This window comes from Nicrophorus vespilloides, unplaced genomic scaffold (assembly GCF_001412225.1).
Source record: "Nicrophorus vespilloides isolate i.1.1-1 unplaced genomic scaffold, Nicve_v1.0, whole genome shotgun sequence".
NCBI classification, from domain to species: Eukaryota; Metazoa; Arthropoda; class Insecta; order Coleoptera; family Silphidae; genus Nicrophorus; species Nicrophorus vespilloides.
Genome location: NW_017100099.1, coordinates 200,346 through 223,725, shown reverse-complemented (window position 1 = coordinate 223,725; position 23,380 = coordinate 200,346). Strand labels below are relative to the sequence as shown.

At 29.5% G+C, this 23,380-nt stretch overlaps 2 protein-coding genes across 5 annotated transcripts in view; one reads left to right on the top strand and one right to left on the bottom strand.

Moving 5' to 3' along the window:
• Positions 1-23,380, top strand: part of LOC108567900 (dystonin) — a 115,494-nt gene that overhangs the window by 13,172 nt on the left and 78,942 nt on the right. For all 4 annotated transcript variants that reach the window (XM_017928671.1, XM_017928667.1, XM_017928678.1 and 1 more), the window contains one exon: positions 5,273-5,390. In XM_017928671.1, the coding sequence (XP_017784160.1) occupies positions 5,288-5,390 (103 nt within the window). In that variant the 5' untranslated portion in view covers positions 5,273-5,287. Of the gene's footprint in view, positions 1-5,272; positions 5,391-23,380 lie in introns of those variants that run through there.
• Positions 1-23,380, bottom strand: part of LOC108567886 (venom serine protease-like) — a 55,128-nt gene that overhangs the window by 24,289 nt on the left and 7,459 nt on the right. The window lies entirely within an intron of this gene.

Here is a 23,380-nt window from a genome sequence, read left to right as displayed (position 1 = left end):
GCTAAATGAAAATATTTAATTTAAACATTCAATAAATTATCACTTCGTTGATAATTTTGCACAAACTTTCACTGTTATTATATCATTTACTGTACTGTAAAATTTCACAATTTGTACTAATTTTATCCATCATTTTTGATATAATCCTATAATTATTAATCACAATTGACATTTAATTTCTTTTTATTAAAAGTTTTGTTAACATTTGTTTTATGCAATTTCAGTTAAGCTGATAAAAAGTTAGGTATGAGTATTATTTGAATTTTAGATTCTCGTTTTATCATCATTTATATTGTAAACGAGTGCGCAATATATTCAAGATATTACTGTATTTCAGCCTTCTTTGCTATATCTATTTCCTGGTCTTTTAACCTAATTGTAATGTAAATTATATAGTAAAATTAGGAGAAAATTTGTGAGCTGTTGAAGTTAATAATATGATAATTATTCCTGTATTAAATCACGATTTAAACGTGGGATTCTTAATAACTTTACTTTTCATTATAATCTAGATATCTGTAAAACTTATATAATTTGTTAATAGTCACGGCATTTATTTTAATTTAGGAGGTCACAGGATCTGGTATCAGAATTGTTTATTTCTAATGTAAATGTTGCTATAAATCATGTATAACAAATGGAATGCAAAAATAAATCGACATAAATGGCAAACAGACACACCTTGTCTTCGTTTTCTGGAAATATCCCACCGCAACACCTAAATCATGTTGTAAAGCTCGCGACGAATTTATTATTGCTCCACCTGTAAGAATTTGTCATGCAGACGTCGAGGTGCGCGTTATGCAATTTATTGTTCGTGAATGAGGTGAAATGGAAACGTTACGATCATCTGGAAATCGTTTTGTTTTTGTAACCTTTGGCAAAGGCGAAATACATTTGAAGTCATTCCGTGTAATTTCAATAAATTGTTGTTTTACACTGCGCAACGAGGTTGTTCAATTAATGCCGCAGGTCCCCTCATACGAGTACACCTAACTCCATGCAATAATTTCATATGCCAAGAGCTTTATTGCCAATTGACCTATTAATAGCATATTCAATACTTCTGACAATGCTAAACACCAAATGCTAAATCTATTTTTAACTAAACCTCCTCGAATTCATTTTTTTAATTACTCTTGCACTAAATTTAGTGATGTAAACATGGACAAATGATCTTATTATACTTTTAACTACCTCGCATAGTGGCTGCGAGTAATTGGTAATATCTTGATCTGTCTGAAACCGGACTGATCGAGTACTCTGAAACATCAATAAATAAACTGTAATAATATTGACTATGAACAAACGATTTTATTTTTTCAATTAAAATGTTGTGAAATTTTCAAACCGGTCTATTAAAAATCCGGATCGAAACCGCACAATGTGAGACATTGCTGTATTTATATACTCTAAATTTTCCAACAGACTAATAATGACCCCTTTCTGTTTGCTAGAACAATTAATAAAGGGTCGGTGGAGAGTTGTTTCTTTTGTTGTCGATACTTTATTATGTATCGTTTGCTGCCTTCTTCGTGTTCATCCTATGTTTGCACTTGTTGCACCTCTTTTTCGCCATGGAAAAAGTGCTTAATAGCTTCAGTCGCCGTCAGCTCGTTGCAGGAATCGTTCGAGGTTCATTAGTGTCTGCCTAATATAGGCACAGGTAATTCCGTTTCCTCGCACTTGAATAGCTTCTCACAAAATGGATTAGTTCCTTAAGTATTCATTATCCTTCATTTATTGATCATATTAATTACCTACTTTATATTGTCTTCAAACACTAACACTTCAAATTTAATGTATCGTAATTAAATTATAAGTATTTACATCAATTTCATTAAATTTCTATTTGTCAACTTCTTATAGATGTTAATTCTTAGTTAATCTAATTTTATTCTGAAAATTATAAGTATCCATTTAAAAATCCTATAATTTCCATCTATAAATTTTATATTTTATTATCTCTCCGTAAAATGAGTTTGATAAAAAAATACAATAATTAAAAAAGAACTAAAAATTTGAATTGCAAATGAAGAAAAATCAAATTTTGTAACATAATATTATCATTAATTATGTGATACTTTTTTTTGTCAATAAATACTGTATGTTATTATTGTTTGATAAAAAATAGTAATTATAAAAGAATTAAAAATTTGAATTACAAATGAATCACATTCCTTCAAGGAAAATTATTATTAATTATGTGATGGGTTGTATTATCTGTTGGAATTCCGAACATTATTATTCTGTTTTTTTTTTGGTAACGTTTTTTTGTAAACTTCTGACGACGAGGCCAGTCGTTTGGCCTTTCCGTACAATTTACACAATTTCCGTTACGAATTTTTATCTGCCTGATTGAAATTGTATCGAATTCATGTAGACTTCGATTAATAAAAAAAAGGCACTAAACTAAAATATATATTTGAAATAATTATATTATATTTGATCATAAAGATTTTAATTCAGAAAAATAAAACTAAATTCTATAAATTTTCACTTTATACAGTCAAGTCTATTTATTTTTATGCGGCTTTGAAGTTCTCGATTAGTCCAGGTTTCAAACAGTACAAGTATTTCTTTAAAGTCAATGGAATTAATACAATCTATAACGTTACTATTATGAAACTTATAATAAATCTCTGCAATTAAAAATGACATAAATACAGGTTAAGTGTATTAGGACTATTATTAATATCGTGTTTATCATACATGATTAATGTGTCAATGTGAAAGCAATATTGCATCATTTGAATATCAGATTTTGTTATGCAGGACGACTTCTGTTGATGACTGAAGAGACGTGACCAATAATGGACAAAGCACACGGAAATCTTGCCATAAATTATGGTTGATTCATTGCATTGTTTTGGTGCAGGAGGAACGATGCCAAAGAAAAAATAGTAATTTGGGTTTGGCACTCTCAAAATCCGATCAATAAATTTCGTTCTCTTCTTGTTTGCCAAACCAATTATATTGATATATTGGTGTTAAATGTTAAGTCACATAAATCCTTGCAGTAATTGAGCAACATAACCTCATTTAAACAGATATGCAGCCAGTAAATAACTTTATTTTATTGATGTTTGCAATACGTGTTAGAGTGTTTAATACATGTTTTTTTTAAAGATTTTAAATCGGTTAGAAATAATCGCAAGAACTGCCGGTAGTTGTACTTCCTAGTGAGATTACATTGCAGATAACCTTATTTTATTAACAGAACTACATAACTACAACTACATAAAAATTGTTATGCAATATACGCATAAATATTAACAACTATTTATTGTTATAATATTTATTGTTATAAAAAAAATTAATATTTGATACAACTAAAAGAACATATTTAAAGTTATTCTGGTCATTTTGTATTTCGTAAGTTTATATTATAACATACTGAAAAAACAAATTCAAAACCATTTTGTTAATCAATGAGATCAATGAGAGATCTTTAATTTTAAATTTATAGTCGTATGTAATCTACAGAACAATTTCATAGTTATTACATTAGTAAATTTCATTCATTATCCTCAAAATTAATTTGTAATTGGAACAGGTAGTAAATCAATGTCTGAACATAAAATGAACTACATCATTCTGCCAATTTCCAATGAAAAAAATAGGATTGAAAACAGTTGTTCTTGGTAAGGAGAGAGATTGCACGGTGATTATGTTATAGGAATACTGTACACATTTCCTTCCTGCTTTGACGTTAATGAAACCCGATTGTTTCGTTGCGTATTGTATAGTCGCGCTCGCTAACAATAAAACCATTATGGGAAACTATGAAGAAAGTACGAAGAAAAATTCGAAATTATAAAGTATTTTAATGGATCGAACAATTAATCCTCCTCCCGGTGTGAGAGAAACGATGGAAGAACAATTTATTTGTCTACTTCCATCGTAACAACAGCATAAATTGTACTTCTTTGACTTAATCACATACCTTCCAGTCACTATTCCTGTTAAAAGGTCTGAACGTCTCTTCCACTTCTCATTCTTTCATTTATGTAGTTATTTATCACATTTCTCATCTCGCTTATTCAGCGACATGAGTAATATTAATCTGATCTAATTAATCCACATAACTTCACGACAAACAAAATGATAAAAGGCGATGATTCGTATAAAGATTATTACATAGTTTATAGATAAAATATAGATTGTTTTTTTATGTGTTTATGAATCAAATTCCGCTCGAGACAAATGTTGTAATTTAGTGAAATCGTTTCAAATATTTAAAACATTCATAAATTTGCATACATTTACTCCTCAGTCTAATACTTTATTCATTTCTTAGGTTCTACTGAATATATCGTTTTGGCATTTTATGAAGTTACGAAATTTATGATCAATGTATGACATGTTTATGACTATTTGATGCATTTAATATTTTTATATTTTGATTCCTTACAATATAAACGGCAATAGTCAATGTTTTTTTTTAATCTCAGAAAAAAATCATTGACATTTATTTTCTTTTTTTGGTGTAGAAACTTGTTATTCAGGTCAAAAAGTATAGATTTTATCCGAACAATTAAGATTCAATAAAATTGTAAGACGTAAACAGCGAATTGATATGTAAGTAAAAGTAGACCGACAATGAAGTGAGCTCTTAAAATATGCAATCTAAATTGAACAGGATATCCTAAGTTACATAGATAAATCAATAATTATCCTTTTATTTATTTTGTTTTATACAGAACAGATCGTAATGGCAGCTATTATTTTATTTTTTTCCTGTTGTTCCATCTCTCTATTATAATGGTATTATTTCGAAGTAATGTATTGGAAACTCAATGTCAAACACTAAAAATAATTTGTTACAATCGACCTTGCAAATTTATGCTGATAATATTCATGCATTCAATGCAGCAATGGTTATATTATTCCATGTTTAGATGGAACTGAAAATGCGTGTATTTTTATCTATTTACGTCAATTATGACATATAAACATGTTGATGCTGATCTCATAATTTAGAGTAACTGATTCATTTCCAATATATATTCGATTCTGCTCTAACACAAATGCAATGTTATAATTAAACAAGTATTATTTTTTAAATAAATCTATAATTTTCTTTGACAACTAGAGTTTTTTTTGTTATATATTTTTGTTGTTTGTGCAATGTTCTTATAAATTAATTTAGATTACTTGGTTCATATCTAATGTCTTAATTAATCCATTTTATGACTAATTTCTGTATTTATTAAATAAATCTGTAATTCTCTTTGAAATGTAATAATTTATTTTTTTGATGTTTTTGTAGATGAAACAATGAAGTATGGATTTCGACAAGGATCCAACGTTGCAGGAGTGGACGAGGGAGCAACCCTTATCCGTTCTTGCACTGGACAGTGCAGATAGGGCAGTTCTACGTATAGCTGGTAAGTCCAGTTCCCCCTTTTTCTTTGTGATTAAATAATAAATTACACCAGGTTTCCCCCTACTTTTTACTTGAATGACGTTATGCTTGAAATATATATACAAATTTAGTTTATTTGTATTAAGTGAAAAATTGTCTAGCTTAATATATTTGTATACATGGAAGGTATATCTATGAAATGACTGAAGAAAGAAGTTTTTGCCTATGACTATACTACATATCTTGTAGCAAATTCCGCATCGCCGGCTGTTATTAATTATAATTTGTTATAATTGTTATACTTATAGCAAATGCACGCGAAATTTGTTCGTTTTCCATCTCAACATAGAGACATTATAAAGCAGAAGACCTTCGAGCAGCACACGCGAACAGCATTTTTATATTTTGCGTTTTTCAACGTAACAAGGCTGGTTATCTATTCTTTTTATATATAAAATTTATTATAAAATATTTATTTACTGCTTGTAATGTTTTATTTATATATATTATTGTTATGATGACCTTCAACTTTGTTTCATTTCAAAATTAATTATACTTAAATTATAAAGAAATTTTAACATATACACGATTTATACTAAACATTCATGCAAGTTACGTTCATAATTAATACATGAGAATTATTTTTCAAAACCTATCAAAAATGTTGTGCAATGATTTTTGTTGCCTAACTCTTTTGATATTCATAACATTATTGGTTTAAAAAAAAATACGTAACTGATAAGAAACTGTTAAAACTATATACATTTTCTTATATATCAGTAAAGTTGTTATTAGTTCAATAATATGAACTTTTCCAAACAAATAGGTTTAGTGTTAGTCTGTCAATATGAAGAGAACGCGGGACTTTTTCAAACTTTGAGTGCAACCGGTGAAATGTAAAAGTTGTTCGTTGTTACATTTTATTAAAATATGGTGTTTCAGTCATTTTTAATCGAAATTTAGTAGAAGTGGTAGTTTTTATTGGCCCTAGTAAAATAAACAACATTTTATTAATTTATTACTGAAGGTAAGTGTTTCCGAAGAGCAATATCTTTGCAGGCGAAATTCGAGTTGTTGTTAGTGGCGGAAGGGCAATAACCGTAAATGCTGGACCTTCATGTTTACGGACCTTTAAATTTTTAAAAACCACTCTCGCGTGTATGCACTAGCCTTGCAACCACCTGGTTTTTCTGAATAGGCCTTGAGGAGAAGGGCGAATTGCAGCTGCCCTAAAATTTACATACACACACGATTATTTCTTTTTCCCCTTTTCTATCCTAGCACTCCCCAACACCATACATACTTACTTCTGTCACGAATACGACACATCCGCACGCGTCACTTATTTATTTTTCATGATAATAATGAAATGAGAGCCTGTTCTCATGGTCCCAAATTACATTATTTATTTAACCACTCGAATACATATGGGGTCGAGTTTCCTTTCAAGGGCTCAGATAGCTTTAAATACAACAAGAAAAAAGTAAAATGTTAAAAAAGAGAGAGAATGTAGGAATTTTGTAATGCGACGGAGGAAAAGCGCAATTAATAGTAACTAGGCGTTTTATTTCAAGTGATTGCAATTAGTAAACTAGTGGTTTCGTGGAAAAGTTTGTGTGAGAGAACTGGCTTTGACGGAAGAAGGGCTCTCTCCATCTCTATGATGTTAAAATTACATTGGACATTTTTATTTTTAACGTCGCTAATTGCATAGTTATGTGTGGCCACGAGAAGAGAACTAAGGCTATTTTAGACCCGCATAGAACAAACGCACTATTTTTAACGCACTTGCTTGCATTCATCAAGTTACTCAATGGAAACAGAAACAATCCGAAAGGAAAATAAGCAGGAGAAAGAGGAACAAGAGCTGAAATTCTTAAGCCAAACTATTTGTTTATTTTTATTTATTTTTTTCTTCTTCTCGAGTGTATTTTTAGAAGAGGAAATGTTTTTCCTGAAACCAATAACAAACGTAACGTAGGTTAGTGATCTTTATTTCTATGCTTGACAGACGTAACAAATTTTATCCAATTGCTTAGAAAATATTTGTAATTAAATAAATAATAAACTTGAATTTACAATGATTCGAATTTAAAATTACTTAAATTTGTATGAAAAAAAGTCGGGTTTAGACTCGCAGTTGCAGTTGTGAACAGTTTTATCAATCTGTTTAATTTTAATGTAGTGGCTTTCAGATGATATCTCTATTATTGATTAATTATTATATAATCAATGTGTATATAATGTTATATATACTGTAAAATATTGAATTTTGCGCATTATATTCGTGTATTATGCGCATTAAACATATAACCTCAAAGTTTCTGATTAAATGAACATTCGCATATAATACGCATCCATAAAATCTCTGGGTTGAGTCGAACAACTTGGATTTGGAACACAATCTCCTAGAACTAATATACAATCTATTTTTACTTTATCGAATTATATCAATCTTAAAATAAAATGTTTATTTATTTCATAACTTTATTTGATAACTTTCTTGACAAATTGTTCCATTGTATAATGAAACAATGCACATGTAATAATCTTTATTTTCCTGCATTCGATAAAGACATTAATGGCGTTACACTAGGTTAGTATGTTTATATTTTCACCTAAAAGCAATGTAATTGTAAATTCTGTTAACAATAATATCGTTTTCTTTGTTTACCCTTGTTATCAACGCATTTTTTTTTAACAAACGGCAATTGACCTGTTCTTATTTTTGGGCGTATTAAGTAAATTTAGAAATGTGTACAAGTAAAAGGCGAGTTGTATTTCCTTCTCGTAGAAAGCTTTCTGCGGTTTGTTTGTTTACTTGCATAACGTTGTTTTTCAGATAAGATTGCGGTTTAATTAGAAATTTAGTTCCGTTCCTAATTTTTCCCTAACTAATAATCCCATGTATTAATGACTGAAGCGAGTCCAGAAACCCGTCAGAATGTTTTCCAAGTTGATCGATCTGAGATAATATTGACAGAACAATGTCAAAGTGAATTGTCTTCATGGTAGAGTGAAAAGTGATGGCAAGCGGATAACGGCCGGTACTTCCCACTTGCATTCTTTCACTTGGTCCAGTGATTTATGCCGTGCAATTTGTAAATGCTACCACCATTCGCTAATTAATCCACGCATTTTTACTTCTCCGTTCCTTGTAATTCCGAAAGAAAGCGTCGACTAATTATAAACGGCACCGGTCTAAGAATCCTTCCTGCATGCAGCAGTCGAAGAGGAAAAAGCCTTCTTCTGCTGCTGCTGCATCCATGTGTGTGCTAAAACTGTTTTGTGTGTTACTGAACTTGGCAATGCGTTGGAAAATTGTAAACGTCCATTATTTAAACTTGTTTCTTTCTTCCTCACCACGCACAACATCTCATACGGGTTTATTTAAGTCGCATACTTTGCGCGTTGTACGTCTCCTTCCTGTCATCACAGCAAATAAAGATATTTCCTTGCTTTTCATCGAATCGATTTGGTTTTTTTGTGTCTACAGAATTCGTAGCACAATTCAATTTAGTTTCTACTCTCGTCCAAATTAGTACAAATTGAGAGTATCATTAGTTTGATTAATAAAGTTTACTTCGTTTTGCGTGATCGGAGGCGATTCGTGTATGGGGAATTGTGCGCAATTCGCTGTAGGCACGAGGAGAAGAGACGGCTCTGATTCGATTGAAATTTCTATAGCCTACTATCATTAATATTGAAGAGCTTAATTACACTTAAGTACACATGCAGAGAGCATACATAATCAGTACGAATTACTGTTTTCACGCAATCCATCACACGTCATTTGCATCCGAATCGCTAAATAAGCGAATGCAGATTGTATATGGAGCATCACTTACTCTCAGTTTATAGCCCTATTTAAAATCAACTTTTATGTTAGTTTTTTGCAAATTTCAAATTCCTTAACGTAATTGTTTCTTGTAACATGATAGGGATAGTAATTGTAGTCTATTAAATATCTAATGCAGGTAAATTATTATGTAAAGTGAACATTGGTTTTTGCTGTATTTTAATGTAAGGTATATATTTTGTGTTACAATTTTAAAAGATAATATATAGGCATATATTGATGAAGTTCTTCATCTACATAGTAAAAGTCAGTAATGAATAAGCCATTAATTACAAATATTATTTGCGGTTTGCAGCGCTAACCTTTTCAAAATTTATATAACCAACTAAAGGTTAACAATAAATTATAAAAATTTATTGTCTATCACTACTAAAAATGCAAGTAATTCATAAAAGTATGATTAATATTTTAATTTAAATATATTTACTTAGTCAATACTCGACTACAATGCGCTTGTTTTGCTTTCATAGTTTATAATATTCGTATATAATACGAAACCTTTTTTAAATTGGATAGAATATTAAGAAAGTTTAAAGTTATGGACATCCATAAATTTATTTATCGAAAAGAATGTACTCGTGTATAATGCGCACCCCATTGTTTTGCGTATTACGCAATCTAAATTGAGCATACGATACTTAAGATTTGAAGGTAATGAAAATGAATTAGATGTTGCTTCTACACACTGAGATCACAATCTTTGTCTGAACTCGTAGATACATTTTGACTTCATATAAATCAATATTAGTACGTGAAAAAGCCGACATAACTGGAAAATCCTGCAATGGAAAGAAAGTAAATAGAAGAGACAGAACTGTGATAGATGCTCGCAAGAATGTCCGTTACAAGGAGCCGGGCAATACATTAATATCGATATATGAATGAGCGTTGGGAGAGTAATTAATAATTGATTGAAGTCGTATGCAAATAAGATGGCGTGTACCGTATGGTGTTGCGCGGATAAAAGTAAAATTTACTGTTGGCGTACCGCGAGGCTCTGTTCTTCAGGAATTCATTCACATGTGTCGGCGCCCACCTTCCTTCCTTCTTCCTTAACCTCTCCTTACTCATTTTTTGCTCCTCCTTTCTTGCGCTTCGCAAAGCGTCTGTTCATCCTTTTCCATTTCACATAGCCATATCCTATTGCAAATTCCGCCGCATTAACAGTTTTACGTCCTTTTTCCTACCGACTGTTTCTTTCGTTTCTTTGGTTCTAGTCTCATCATCATCATTCGCAGCACGAACATCGCGCTGCTTTTATTGCCTCTTTGAATCCATTCAATTCTGATTGTTTATGGATTTGTTTCTAGCTGAAATATGACTCAGGATTGGCACTTATAGGACAATAAACTTTATAACTAACAGGACTACCCCGGACCATATCCCACTAGAATACGATTGATTGATCTGCTCGATCCATTGGAAATTATGAACGCACTCTAATTGAAAATAAAGATGCGGAGTTTAATGAACCCAATCAAAGAGGAAGTGGATTTGACTTGTTGCAACTGTTGCATAAATATACTGGATGCGTCTTAGTAGAGGACTTATTTTTATTTTGTTGCAAAGATCTGAGGCGGCGTGCTCTCTCTTTCTCTTTCACCCGGGACTCCTCCAGTCTCTCGGACTTGGTGAACCATGTCAATTGTAGTAGTAACTAGTCAACAACTACCTGCCTGTTCCGAGACAGTGGCTGCAGGTGCTCTCACTATTATACATACTTTTAACTTCACTAATAATACTTCGAACAAGTACCTTCATCCTCCCACCAATTCATCAAATTGGTTTAGTTAAAACAATAAAAGTATCAATTATATACTTTTATACTTATTTTTATACTGGTTAATGTTATTCTCTGACAAAATTAGAGCCATCCATACATTTATTTTCAATTAAAAAAAAAAATTTTGGGTCAATAGTTCTTTGTAAATTATTATGCAATACATGTTGTTCATTATTAGATATAATAATATTTAGATATTTGATTTATTCTTTTTTTGTACCTTTCATGTTTTATTATATCATTAAATATGCCCATTATAGATAAAAAAAATGCTAAACTATACATTATAAAAATGAATGACTGCAACAATTTCTGTTATCGTGTTAAATAAAACAATCTTAAATTGCTTATTTGCTACTTAAAACGTGTTGCATAAATTAAAACATATGGTCCATACTAATTATCTCCAGGGTTACGAAAATACCCAACAACTCTAAATATTTAAAATTAATACGTCTAAATAGCTTCTGGAGTTACGAAGATCAATTCATAATGCTAAGCAGCGAGGAATATTACGTGAAGATCGTATTTTCTCCATTGTTCTTTTAAAGTGTTCATTATTATCGGTGTTTTAAGTTTAAACAACGCAACGGTTTTTCAATTCACGGCTAGTACAGTATTTTGCAAAATAGTTAAGGGTTACGGTCTTCAAATTAATTCTCCGCCGTTACTAATAATTTATTGCAGGAAGCGGACAGACATGTTTACCTGCAGCATACTTTCAGCGATTATGTAAGCAGCTCCATCTTTTTTGTCCGCAAATCGCAGCTTATTATGATTTTGACAGATTTATAGAGAGCATTACAATTATCAGAGCAGGTCTTGCGTGAAACATCACAGAGTAAATACAGTTAGGAGAAATGATTACGTCGATGCAATCTCTCAATTTCTGGTATTTCGATAGAAAAAATATAATAATAATTTTCTTTGTAAAAGTTTGAATCAGTTTTTGCGTATCAAAATCACAATGATTTCGTGGTATTTATCGGTGTCAGTATGTATATCGGCTTTATATTTCAAACGAGATCATGCCGAACCAATTACAGAGGTCATAGCTTATCGAATGATGATTGACCTCTGATTTATCTAATGTGAATATAAAAAATAAATGGTGTGCAAAGAAACCGTTTAGTATTTTTGATTTAATTCTTACATTAATAATATGAAACAATCTATATAAATAGATTTATTGATTTTGAAATAAATTGTAAAATAATTATATTAAAGCACCTACTTTAAGGATATTTTTAAAACTTTTGTAGTTAACTCTTTGGCGGTATGAACTTTTTTAATTTAGTCTTTATTTTCTTTGTCGCTTTACGAAATCTTCCACTGAAAAAGCATCATCTTTTGCTTTTAATAAATTTCTATCAAAACCTATTTAGTCATCTGGATAACTTTATTTCTAATGTCCTGGATGTTATTTTCTTCCATTACACATTATGGTCATATTTTGTACCAAACTCCATTTATACATGTTTTAGTTTTTTTTCTTCAATTTTTTCCCTTCTCGGACTTCATTACATCCAAGCTTTGTTATAAGAAGTATGACTTAATTACTTCCATTATTTAATAATTATTGTAAACATATTTATTTAATATTAATAAAAGAAAGAAAATGTTATGAAGTTAATTAATCTTTATGTTTATAGTTTTGAGTGATTTATTGCATCGTTTTGTTTGGAAGAATTTTAATGGAACAAATAACACTTAATTAATGAAAGAATCACGTATGTCACGTGTAGTTTATTTTCGTAGAAGTTATTTAGCATTCATTAATCTTCATATAATTCTTATGAATATTTTTCACACATAAATATTTACCAAATATTTCTTTCAAACTAAATTCCCATCATTGTCATTATTCAAATTTACCAGAAGTATAAAGTTTCTTGAACTTATAATAACTACTTATGTAACTACTTATGTAAAATTTTACTTCGGATAATTAAATTTTATTATAACTTGCAAAGAAATTTAGTAATTTGAAATGTTATATTCATAACAATATTCATTACAAAAAGCGCACAATTACCTAAACTATTACAAAGCAAGGAGTAAGATTTTTTGTCTTTGTAAAGTGATTTCTCTCAGCTTTGGAATATCGTTTTTTTCGAAAACTGGAGTTAATAACTGTTTTTGCAGATGAAAACATGATTGTTAATTTCTGTGAATTTGTTTACAATTTCTAACTCAAAATAATTTCAATTCCATTAGTTTTTTGTATTCAATTAACTAAGCTTTTAGATTCAAACAATAATTTTGTCCATACTTTTAAATATAATTATATGCACTTGAGAAACTTTAATGTATTTTTCATTTGAAATACAGCATTAAAATTTTGAAGATATGAGCATCGTATATAATAGGACCTTTGACTTTCCATGTTTATTTATAGAACACATGGCAGGTGGAACAACATAATTCTATAGTTTTTACCCCTTTTCACCGTAACTGCAATTGCATATAGAATACGAGATGCTGTATAATACCAATTGTTTCTGCATGTTTTGATAAAGGTACGATCTCTTCAAAGACGACATATGAGAATGTATACTCTCGAAGCTCTTTCTGCCTATGCATACACATTATTCTCGCTTTGTATCAGAGCTGCATATCAAGATCCTTAGTCACACGGAATTCTCTACTCTCTTCTCTTGGGCGTAGCCTTTTGAAATGTATCATGCACACTATTACAATTCCCTTTTACAAATTTTAAATGCGGCGTTAATCGTAATTGCTTTTTGCCGCAGAATTCGTTCCTTCTTCCATTCTCGAATTCATTTATTACCGTACACGAATCGATTTAAAATTGAAACCGTTTAGATAACTTACTTTGTACAACTTTCGCTGCAGAGTTATTCAATTATGTTGGATGTGAGAGGGCGTCCGTATATTAAGTCAGTTTGGAGTGGAAAATAAATTGCAAACTGAATGGGATTTAAATTGCAACGCGTGATGAGATTGGCGGTGAAATTTAAACTTCTTAATTGTGTCTTTTCATTAATTAAAAGATTCATCATTAAAATTGTCATTACGAAAATAATTAATGTGTAATAGTAATTTATTGCATAGCATTTATGAAAAATCAGTTCTTTCTATATTACCGGAATATAATGTAAAATAAAACCATTTTATTTAATTATTATTGTTTTAAGTTTCATTGTACATTTTATTTAATAATTAACAGAATTTAACATTATTATTTTGTTCACTTACAATAAACTATTGAGTTTTCTATTTTCGAAATTCCGCAAACTTTTTGATCTCTATAAATATATTAAATTAAAGATTTTATATTCATTTAAAATAAGATTATATTATTTTATTGAAACGTTACATAATTTGATGTTGGTAGTAATATGTTATAGCTACCATGCATTGTGTGGTGTTTAGCAAATGGGGAATCCGACGGCTCTATTAGCATTCCCATCGTGTAAAGTAGTTATCGACACGTGAAGATTTACATTTATTATAATATCTGAACACCCACACGATTATTTATACATTCATACATATCGGTACTTTAATTGCATCACCGTTCCAGAATATTTCTCCCGAATAAAAATTATGAAAATTGATAAAACACTTAGATAATAACATTATATGCATAGTTATATTCGCATTATTTGCATATTTCTTTGTTTATAATATAATTAACATATATGTTATAATTTAGGAATTTTTACGAATTATATGTTTTTTTTAGTGTACATCAATGCTTCGCCAATATCCCGTACTAGTCGAGGAGCTTAAAACCGTTTAATTGTGTGTACCAATTATTTAGAATATATTTTGTTTTGATATTTTCAAACCGGACTATAGTGAATCTAGACTGATCGAAGCCGCACTATGCGAAACATATCGTAATTTTAGAAAATATTGATTTTAGAAAAAAGGTTTAAATTAATTTTGTAAAATGCATTTAAATGCAATTAAATTCATAAAAATACAAATATATTTTTTATATATAGTGAAACCTCGCTTAACGAGGACCTCGCATAACGGGTATTTCGTTTAACGAGCAAAATGAGTTGTAAGAAAAATATCTGGCTTAACAAGCGACGTTTCGCATAACGAGTGACGATGAGAAAAGAAGTCCTGGATTGCGCGCCTGCTACATCATTTTGTGTACACATATTAAGTGTATTTTTGAATATGTTTCACTATACGAGTAAAAATCCAGAAATGTTGTCCTTTTGGCCATGCTTTAAATCATATCCAATCAAAAGTTTTATGAAATCTTTATGAAAGTACGAAGATTGATTGTATAATTCCATAGATATTTATCATTCGTCGACAATCTAAATATAATATGGATCCTTTTGTACCTGACTTCAAAAATCTGGAGCCTGTTTTTTTGTGGTATGTGTAACACAATGTCGTTTCCTTTTGGGCCTTGCGTAAGAAGATCGAGATAGGAGGAAGTGAAGTACAAAGTTAACTGGTGTGAGAAAGTTTACGGAGCGCTCTTGTTGACACATGAAACTATCCGAACTCTCCGTATCTCTGAATGGAAATCTCGTGGTTACGAAACCGTTTTTCACAACCTCGAAATTAAAATCTGGATGAAGAGAAACAAGAAACTGCTACAAATAAAAAGTAATGGTGTTGTTTGTTTTTTGAGGATTTTATTGTTTTGCATGATCCTGTTTTTAATTCAAACATACGCAGGATTTGTATGGAATTCTTGTTCGGCTTTATCGTATTTGATGTTGCGTTATAGCAAATAGTTACAAATGTGAAGTTTTGCTTTATGAGATACATAAAATCAGAATTTGTTCAAAATTTACATGTTGATACACGACAAGAATTATTTATATAAATATAGAAAAAGAGGTCACTTTTTTATATTTCCTATTACAACAGTGAATACATAATTATAAAATACGATTAAAACAAGAAACAAAAAGATATACAAACCAGGATATCATTAAAAATAGATTTAAAAATATAAGTTTCAAATAATAATTAGTGACAGTAATAATAATTACATTTATTTTAATGAAATCTTGTTTTAATTACAAACTAGTACTTTTTCAAGAACATTTGTTTTCAGTAAATTTTAATTTCTCAAATATAAAATAATGGAAAAAGTTTTCGCATATTACAACAACTTTGAAATGTGTTATATAATAAGTTTAACACTTAAACCAATTACTTTTGTGAAATTGCTTTTGCATATTTTACTTTTAATTATAATTATTAAGAGCGTTACGTAATTATTATATAAATGTTTAATAACAGAAAAAGCAGAATTGTTAAAATTGCATCATATTTATGTTTGTTTTCTTTTGTTCTAGGTAAGTCCTCTACGTTGTTGATTCTGTTTTTCTTCAATACCAACTTGCAAATATGACCACGTGAGTAATATATGTATAATAATATAGTTGAAATGTACATGTTTTTCTGAAGTTAAACTAGTTTTATTTAATTGCTTTGCAGACAGATTTGATGTTTGTGGGAAATATTCGATACGGATAGTTACACCACTTAAATATTACCATAATTATGGGAAATGATATAATTAATCAATGGTACTTAGATTAAGCTGCATTTATATTAATTGCATATATCGATTTTCGATATATTCTGATTTACATGGAATTTATTCATTTATAATCGAGAGGCTGTCATTATTCAAGTGGACGTGATGAACACATTACTGTCCTGTCAATGTAATGTATTATATAAAAGCGGTTTCAGTGCTTGCAAATTAGTTTTTTTGAATAATTGCTGTTTACTTTACGAATTATTTGGTTATGAAACATTGGATTTTTTGTTGTAAATTTATTTACATTAATTCAACAAAAAAGGTTCTGCAATGATTGATTGAGTCTTCGATAAATCCATAATTTTATAAATTATTCACAAACATTGTCATTACTGAGATTATTTTTTTGAATAACTTGTATTAGTGTATAGTATTGCCATCTAGTATTCGTTCTACAGACTTAACAATCTCATAATTTCTTTACCGAATGTTGTGTAGGGATGTACGTTACGTTCGACTATTGCTTTCTAGATGGCGGCGTAAGCATCGTACATCTAAAAATACTTAAGTCTCATCTTTAGTTACTTAATTTAACTTAGACATCTACTAATTATACGAGTGAAGTAGGAATAAGTTTAAGTAAGATATTTTATTTTTCCATTTGTATTTTAATTTAAATATGTTTCTAAAATAAAATTTTGAAATCTGGAAATAATTAAAATGGTAATTAATGAAAAACTTATTAATTACAGATCTACTAATAAACCAGTTTTTTACAATTTGCCTTCATTTTATGCAAATAGTTTGATTTAGGCGTTGTTCGCAAATAACTCAATTAAAATAATCAAAACACCTAAAAACTATTCACGATTTTTATCTCTCATTTGCATTTCAACAGAAGATAAATTTTGTTTTAATTACACGAAACTTCTTTTAGCATTTATAATTGATTTTTTTTGTTGATAATTTTCATGTTTGAAGTCGAAGTATAATTGCGAAATGCTTTTACGTAACAACATAACATCCCAAATTAATTTCAAGTTGTCTTAATTTTCATATCTCCATGAAATGTGAAGATAGAAGTACTAATATTATTATTATTATTATTTGAGTATTAAAAAAGTAAAATTAAGCCATAAAAGCATTTCGAAAACAACTGCTAAAGTACTATGTTTATGGCAGGACATTTTTAAATTTCGAATATTATCGGACATAAATATGCAAGTAAAACTTGATTTCGCGAAATTCGTATGCAAATTTTATATGGAATATATATATGCAGGTAGAAACTTGAAGTTAATCCACTTCGTGACAATAAATGTAAGATAATAATATAAATCATGACGAAAAAAATAAGTTGTAAAACAATATAAAGTAAAAACTTTTTATAGTAATTTAATTTTTTTATTGAAACAATATTTTTTTTAATTAGCAGTAGAATTCTAAAAATGTATATATGTTTAAACACCTTAGAGAAAACAATACATTAATGCCAACTGTCATTAATTTATTAATGAGAATAAAAAGCATTGAGAACAGTAATTTTCTATAAAATAATCATGTTTTATTTTATTGCCAACTAAAATTGAATGCATTTGCTATTAAAATTTTACGATGAAAACTTGTAATTTATTGTAATTACAGCGAATAATTAGGTTTACTCACGGTTCTCTCGAAGATTGATTGTACACCTAGGTAGTAATTACTTCCAATCAAAAGCATTCAACATGAAGGATAAACTGCAATAACTGTTCTCAAACCCGAACGAACCACGAAACCCTCATCGATACTGAAACGCACGCAAATGATGGAATCTGTTTTATACGAAGAAGAGACGATTTTGCTCGTCCAACAGTCATTCCCGCTCTGCAGACGTGCGTTGAAATTGTTTCTTTCTTCGTGTCAGTCAGTTCCTTGTTGCTTTTTTTAACGTTTTTCTATCGGACGCTAATTTGACGTTTGAAAATAAAGAACGTCCGAACCGTTATGTTTTACTGTTAAGACCTTTCGTGTGTGTTCTGTATTTTATTATGTTTTATATCTGTACAAAACTTCATTCATACCAATCGGCCTAGGACATGTAAATCTGTGCGACTACACCAGCCGGTATTTGGGTTTAAGATCTATCGATATGCCTGATCGCTGAATTATGCATGTGTCGTAGATGCATTACTATTCGTAGCTTTACGAGAAGCAAACATTTATATTCGTGATAATGAAGTAAACGTGGATTGATTTCAACAAGTTCAACTTTTATCTGTATGCCTTAAGAAATCCGTTTAAATAACGAGGTTTTCTCGCATGTGTGTGGGATATTTGCTTTATTAATGAGCTTAAGGCTTTGACGTTGATAAAAATGTAGCTGCAGCAAATTGCTCTTTCCCGTCATCTCGAATTATCTGTAATGAATGTAGATTGCTCAATTTCAAGGCATCAACAGAACTATTTGCACAAATTGATTATTGCTGCCTTGTGTGTGGCAGGAGTAAACAATTTGCAAATTAAAATGGGAAGCGGACGACGAAAAGAAAAAGCACTCCATTAACCCGTTCTATTTTTTTTTTGCAGCGTCGACTTGAATTTCAATCTTCCTTTATTTATTAATTTTCCGAAAGCTGCTATTCTACGGCCTTGACAATGAATAATTATGACATTAACTCGAAAGAAGGACATTTTCAGAATATATTTTTAAACGATTGCTAATTATGATGGACACGACACGTCATTTATTAAAAAGATAATGAACAAATCGGCGATTGTGATGATTGCATAATGGATGCTGGAAAGTCAATCGGTTTGACCTGTTTAGAAGACACGCTTAGAAGAACCTGTCGCATTTCATCAACATTTGCTTTATATTCACAAAGAACTTAATTTATTTATAATTGTCACCCGTTATATTTGAAAAAATTAACGATCTGTTTTACGACTACCAGAATTTATGATATTTAAATATTTTTTTGTTGTTTCAGTTATTTTTTTGCGTGTATGCTCACTCTAGCAGCGCCAACTTTATATAAATCATCGTCTTTAATTATCTGCAATACCGTTGCGCAATTTGTATGTTTCTCATTAGCGATTGTTATTCGAGTTGCTGTTTTCGGTGTATCATCGTCTTCTCATCTTCAGTTTAGCCGCTTCCAGTCGGTGGTTGTCTGCTTTGCGTCAGGACAGGATCTTCGTCATTATCGTTCGTTATCGGTGTGAAAGGTTTAATGATTTGATGATTTCGGAGGTTTAATTCATACTATGTCTTCTGTTTAATCTCCGCCGACGTCATTAAAAAGAGGAGTGCGGTGATTAACGCCACATCTAAGTATCTTTAATTTTAGACCAAACAGTCTGGATAAATTCAGTGAACGATTTATCATCAATAGTTTCAAACGTTAAGATTTATTCAATTGCAGTTTAAGAAGATGAAACATTCTAAGATATATGATTGGAAGTACTTGTGCATAGATTATAGAAAGTCTGAGCGATTTGTATCACTAGTACTTGTTAAATATAGCTATAATCTATGTCAAAGACTATACAGCAATACATCGTATAGTGCGACAAATTTGTTATCGTTTTTCTATTGATACAATCAAGTCTCTTTGTACAGTTTACTTTATGAGGTTTCAAAGTCCTCGATTAGTCCGGTTTCAAAGAGTGCATATTCACAGATTTTATTACCCGCACTGTGCGAGGTATTATAGGTATTTCTTTAAGGTAATTAGTTGTAAAAGCATCCACCAAATACTCTGGTAATTATCGACTATACAATTAAACAAGTATTGTATACATTAATTAACTTCAGGTAATTAGTAAAGCACATATATCTTAATAAGTCAAACTACTATGTTGTAGTTATGCAACCAACATTGCATAAAACATTATTTTAAATGGAGTGCAAATAAAATTAGTATATTGATATTGAAACAAATTGTATCTTAATATACAATTATCATACATATTTCCAAGTAGTAATAACGATTATTTAAACCGCACTACGGTTTTGCAAGTTTCCTGTAGCGTTAATCAGTATTTCTGCAGTCGGCGGAAAGCGAAAGTAAAATTTAAATACAAATTGTGCCAATAATCCAGTTATTATTAGATACACAGAAAATTATCATTATGCAACGGCAATTTGCTACAAAAAGGATATATGCAAATGTTGCTAGTACACTTGTTTTGTATATTGTCGCTCTTTTATTGTTAATGATAAATTAACACTTTTATTGCATACTTTTTTTTTTCTTTTCAATTATTTACATTGTATCTTATCGAATATGATTTTAATGATGAAAATCAATTGAAAGTTTATATAATAAGGTTTCATCAATGTAAGTAATGGTTGCACATCAAAAAGCTTTTGCATTTCGAACTTTCACTGACAATAAAATTGTTAGTTATTTCACAAGGAAATGGTTAGTTGATGGATCGATGGAAATTTTATATCTAACTAATCATACGCATCCATCCGGATTTCTTGTAATTAATGTCGGAGGAAGAGAAATGCACTATTATTTATTATGTCGTAATAAAAATTGGATATTTTAACCATAATTTAAATCCTATGTTAAAAACTTTTACTGATTGTATTTTTAAAGTTAAAATACGCTTATTCTGCAATTTAAAATGTCTGAATTTGTAATTCAAATATGCATATGGAACATATAAATTTGTTTGTTCAAATTCACAGATCCAATCCACATTTTATACACTAGTTGTAGGAAGTTACTATGATGATTTGCCTAAACAAACATCCAAGTTGGAATTAATACGTAATACCCCAATCTCTTCATTCGTGCAAATATTATCTTGATTCAAAGCAGCAGGAATTAATCATGTTAGTTCTCCTAGAAAACAGTATTTTTTTGTATGTTGTTTTATTCTATACTGAATAAAAGTATTAATTATAAATATTCTTTTGTTTTTGTTAATACTAAGATGTAAGTTTTGGTAATTTCTTTGTAATAATTTAAAAATCAATGTACAGAGTGAAACAATGACACTCTGAAATGTCTCTTAAATAAAGGTAATTATTTTATTAATTAGACTGTGAATATTTTCGAATAATTACGTTAATAAAATATCGGCACACATTTAGACCATAATAAAAAATACTTTCATCAAAGGAAACAATATTTTCTTTTAGAAATGTGTCAATGATGTGTGCGAATTTCAAAATGCAAACTTTTACTGAAATGTCGTATACTAATTTAAAAGAAATGACTAAAACAGAAACGTGTTCACAAAGTAAAACTTTTTTTTGTGGGCTGTGTGTTATGTGTGAGAAGTCCAATAGAAAGTCACGAAATGTCTTAGAATTTTATATTCAAGTCAAATCGTCGCAGGTAGCAATTGTTAGAGATGAGTATCACATTGCGATGCAGAATCACGTAAAATCTCTTTCATTTATTTAAAAGTATTACGAAGCGTACATTTCCGGCACGGAGCTGGAAACGCGTCATAGCAATCACGTCTTGATGATGATAAATTCATTCAATAAAGTGCGGTTTTGTCACCTTCGGACTAATAGTTTAATATATATACATATCAGAAAGTTACTAGACATTTTATTCATTGATTGCTATAATTAATTGTTGTTGGGACTTCATAAACAGTACATGTTTACTTAATGAGAAAAACAATTACATAAATAATATCCATTGTTTCTGTACTACAAATTAATTTATGTATCTGCTTTCACCTGCAAATTTATACACTATATGTCAAATTTGACATGTAAACAATAGTTTTAAAATAGGTCATTGCAAAAAAATCAAGGTTGTTCTACCAAAAACATAGAAATTACCATTTTGGTATGCAGAAAGCTGTCGGCGAGTTTGTGGTTTTTATTTCATTTTTTTTATATGAAATGATACAAAAATGTTTGATTTTGATCTTGTATTATCTATCTTATATCTAAGTTAAATAACTTTAAGTTATATTGATTTAAAATTAGTATGATAAATATATAATTTATTATTTGTTATTAATAAAGGTGTTAGAATCTCTGTTTTACATAATAAAATAATCTCATTTGCATCGATAACTTTATAAATGAGAAATATACTACAGGTATCCACCGACTTACGAACAAAAATCTAAAATAAAAAAGAAATAACTGTCTAAACAAAAATTGATAATATTTTTGGAAGATGTACTATCTGTTTTGTTGCATTTGTTTCTTTTGTCGTTTTTTATTAAGTGATGTCTACATCACATGTGTTAATTTTGAAATTTTTACAATTCTGTATTTATTGAACTTTAAAATAGAACTGAACTTAATTTATAACAAAGAAAACTATATAAAATATTTGAAAAGCTGAGTTTTTCTAATATCTTTTAATACTTTCAAATAGTTGCTTCTAATTTGATTATATTTTTACTTATTTTGATAGTATCATTATCAAGAAAGGTCAATTTGTTACATTACTTTGTACTATTTTTGAAACTAGATCATGTATTAATACAGCAAATATGACCGAGTTTTTGTTAATTTTGTCGTCAATTTTCTAAATCTATTACAACACAAGTTTCTTTATTAGTTTCGCTAATTGCCCTTAATTGGATCATATTTTCAATTAATTGGATCACGTGAAATGACTTACTGCTATAATAATTAGTAGATCGCTATATTTATAAGCAAATTATATATAATCAAAAGGTTAGTTCAAAATGTTACATCATTTAAACGCTCATGGTTATAAACAGTTTTGTAGATTACGTACATAATTTTATGATATTTTTAATAAAATGATTCACAGTTATTATTATATTTAAATTAATCATTTTGCATTAATTTTCTGCAGTGGAATTAATTAGGTCGTATGAAATATTGTACTTAAAAAAATCGTTTGTTCTTAAATTTTTAAACAGTAATAATTC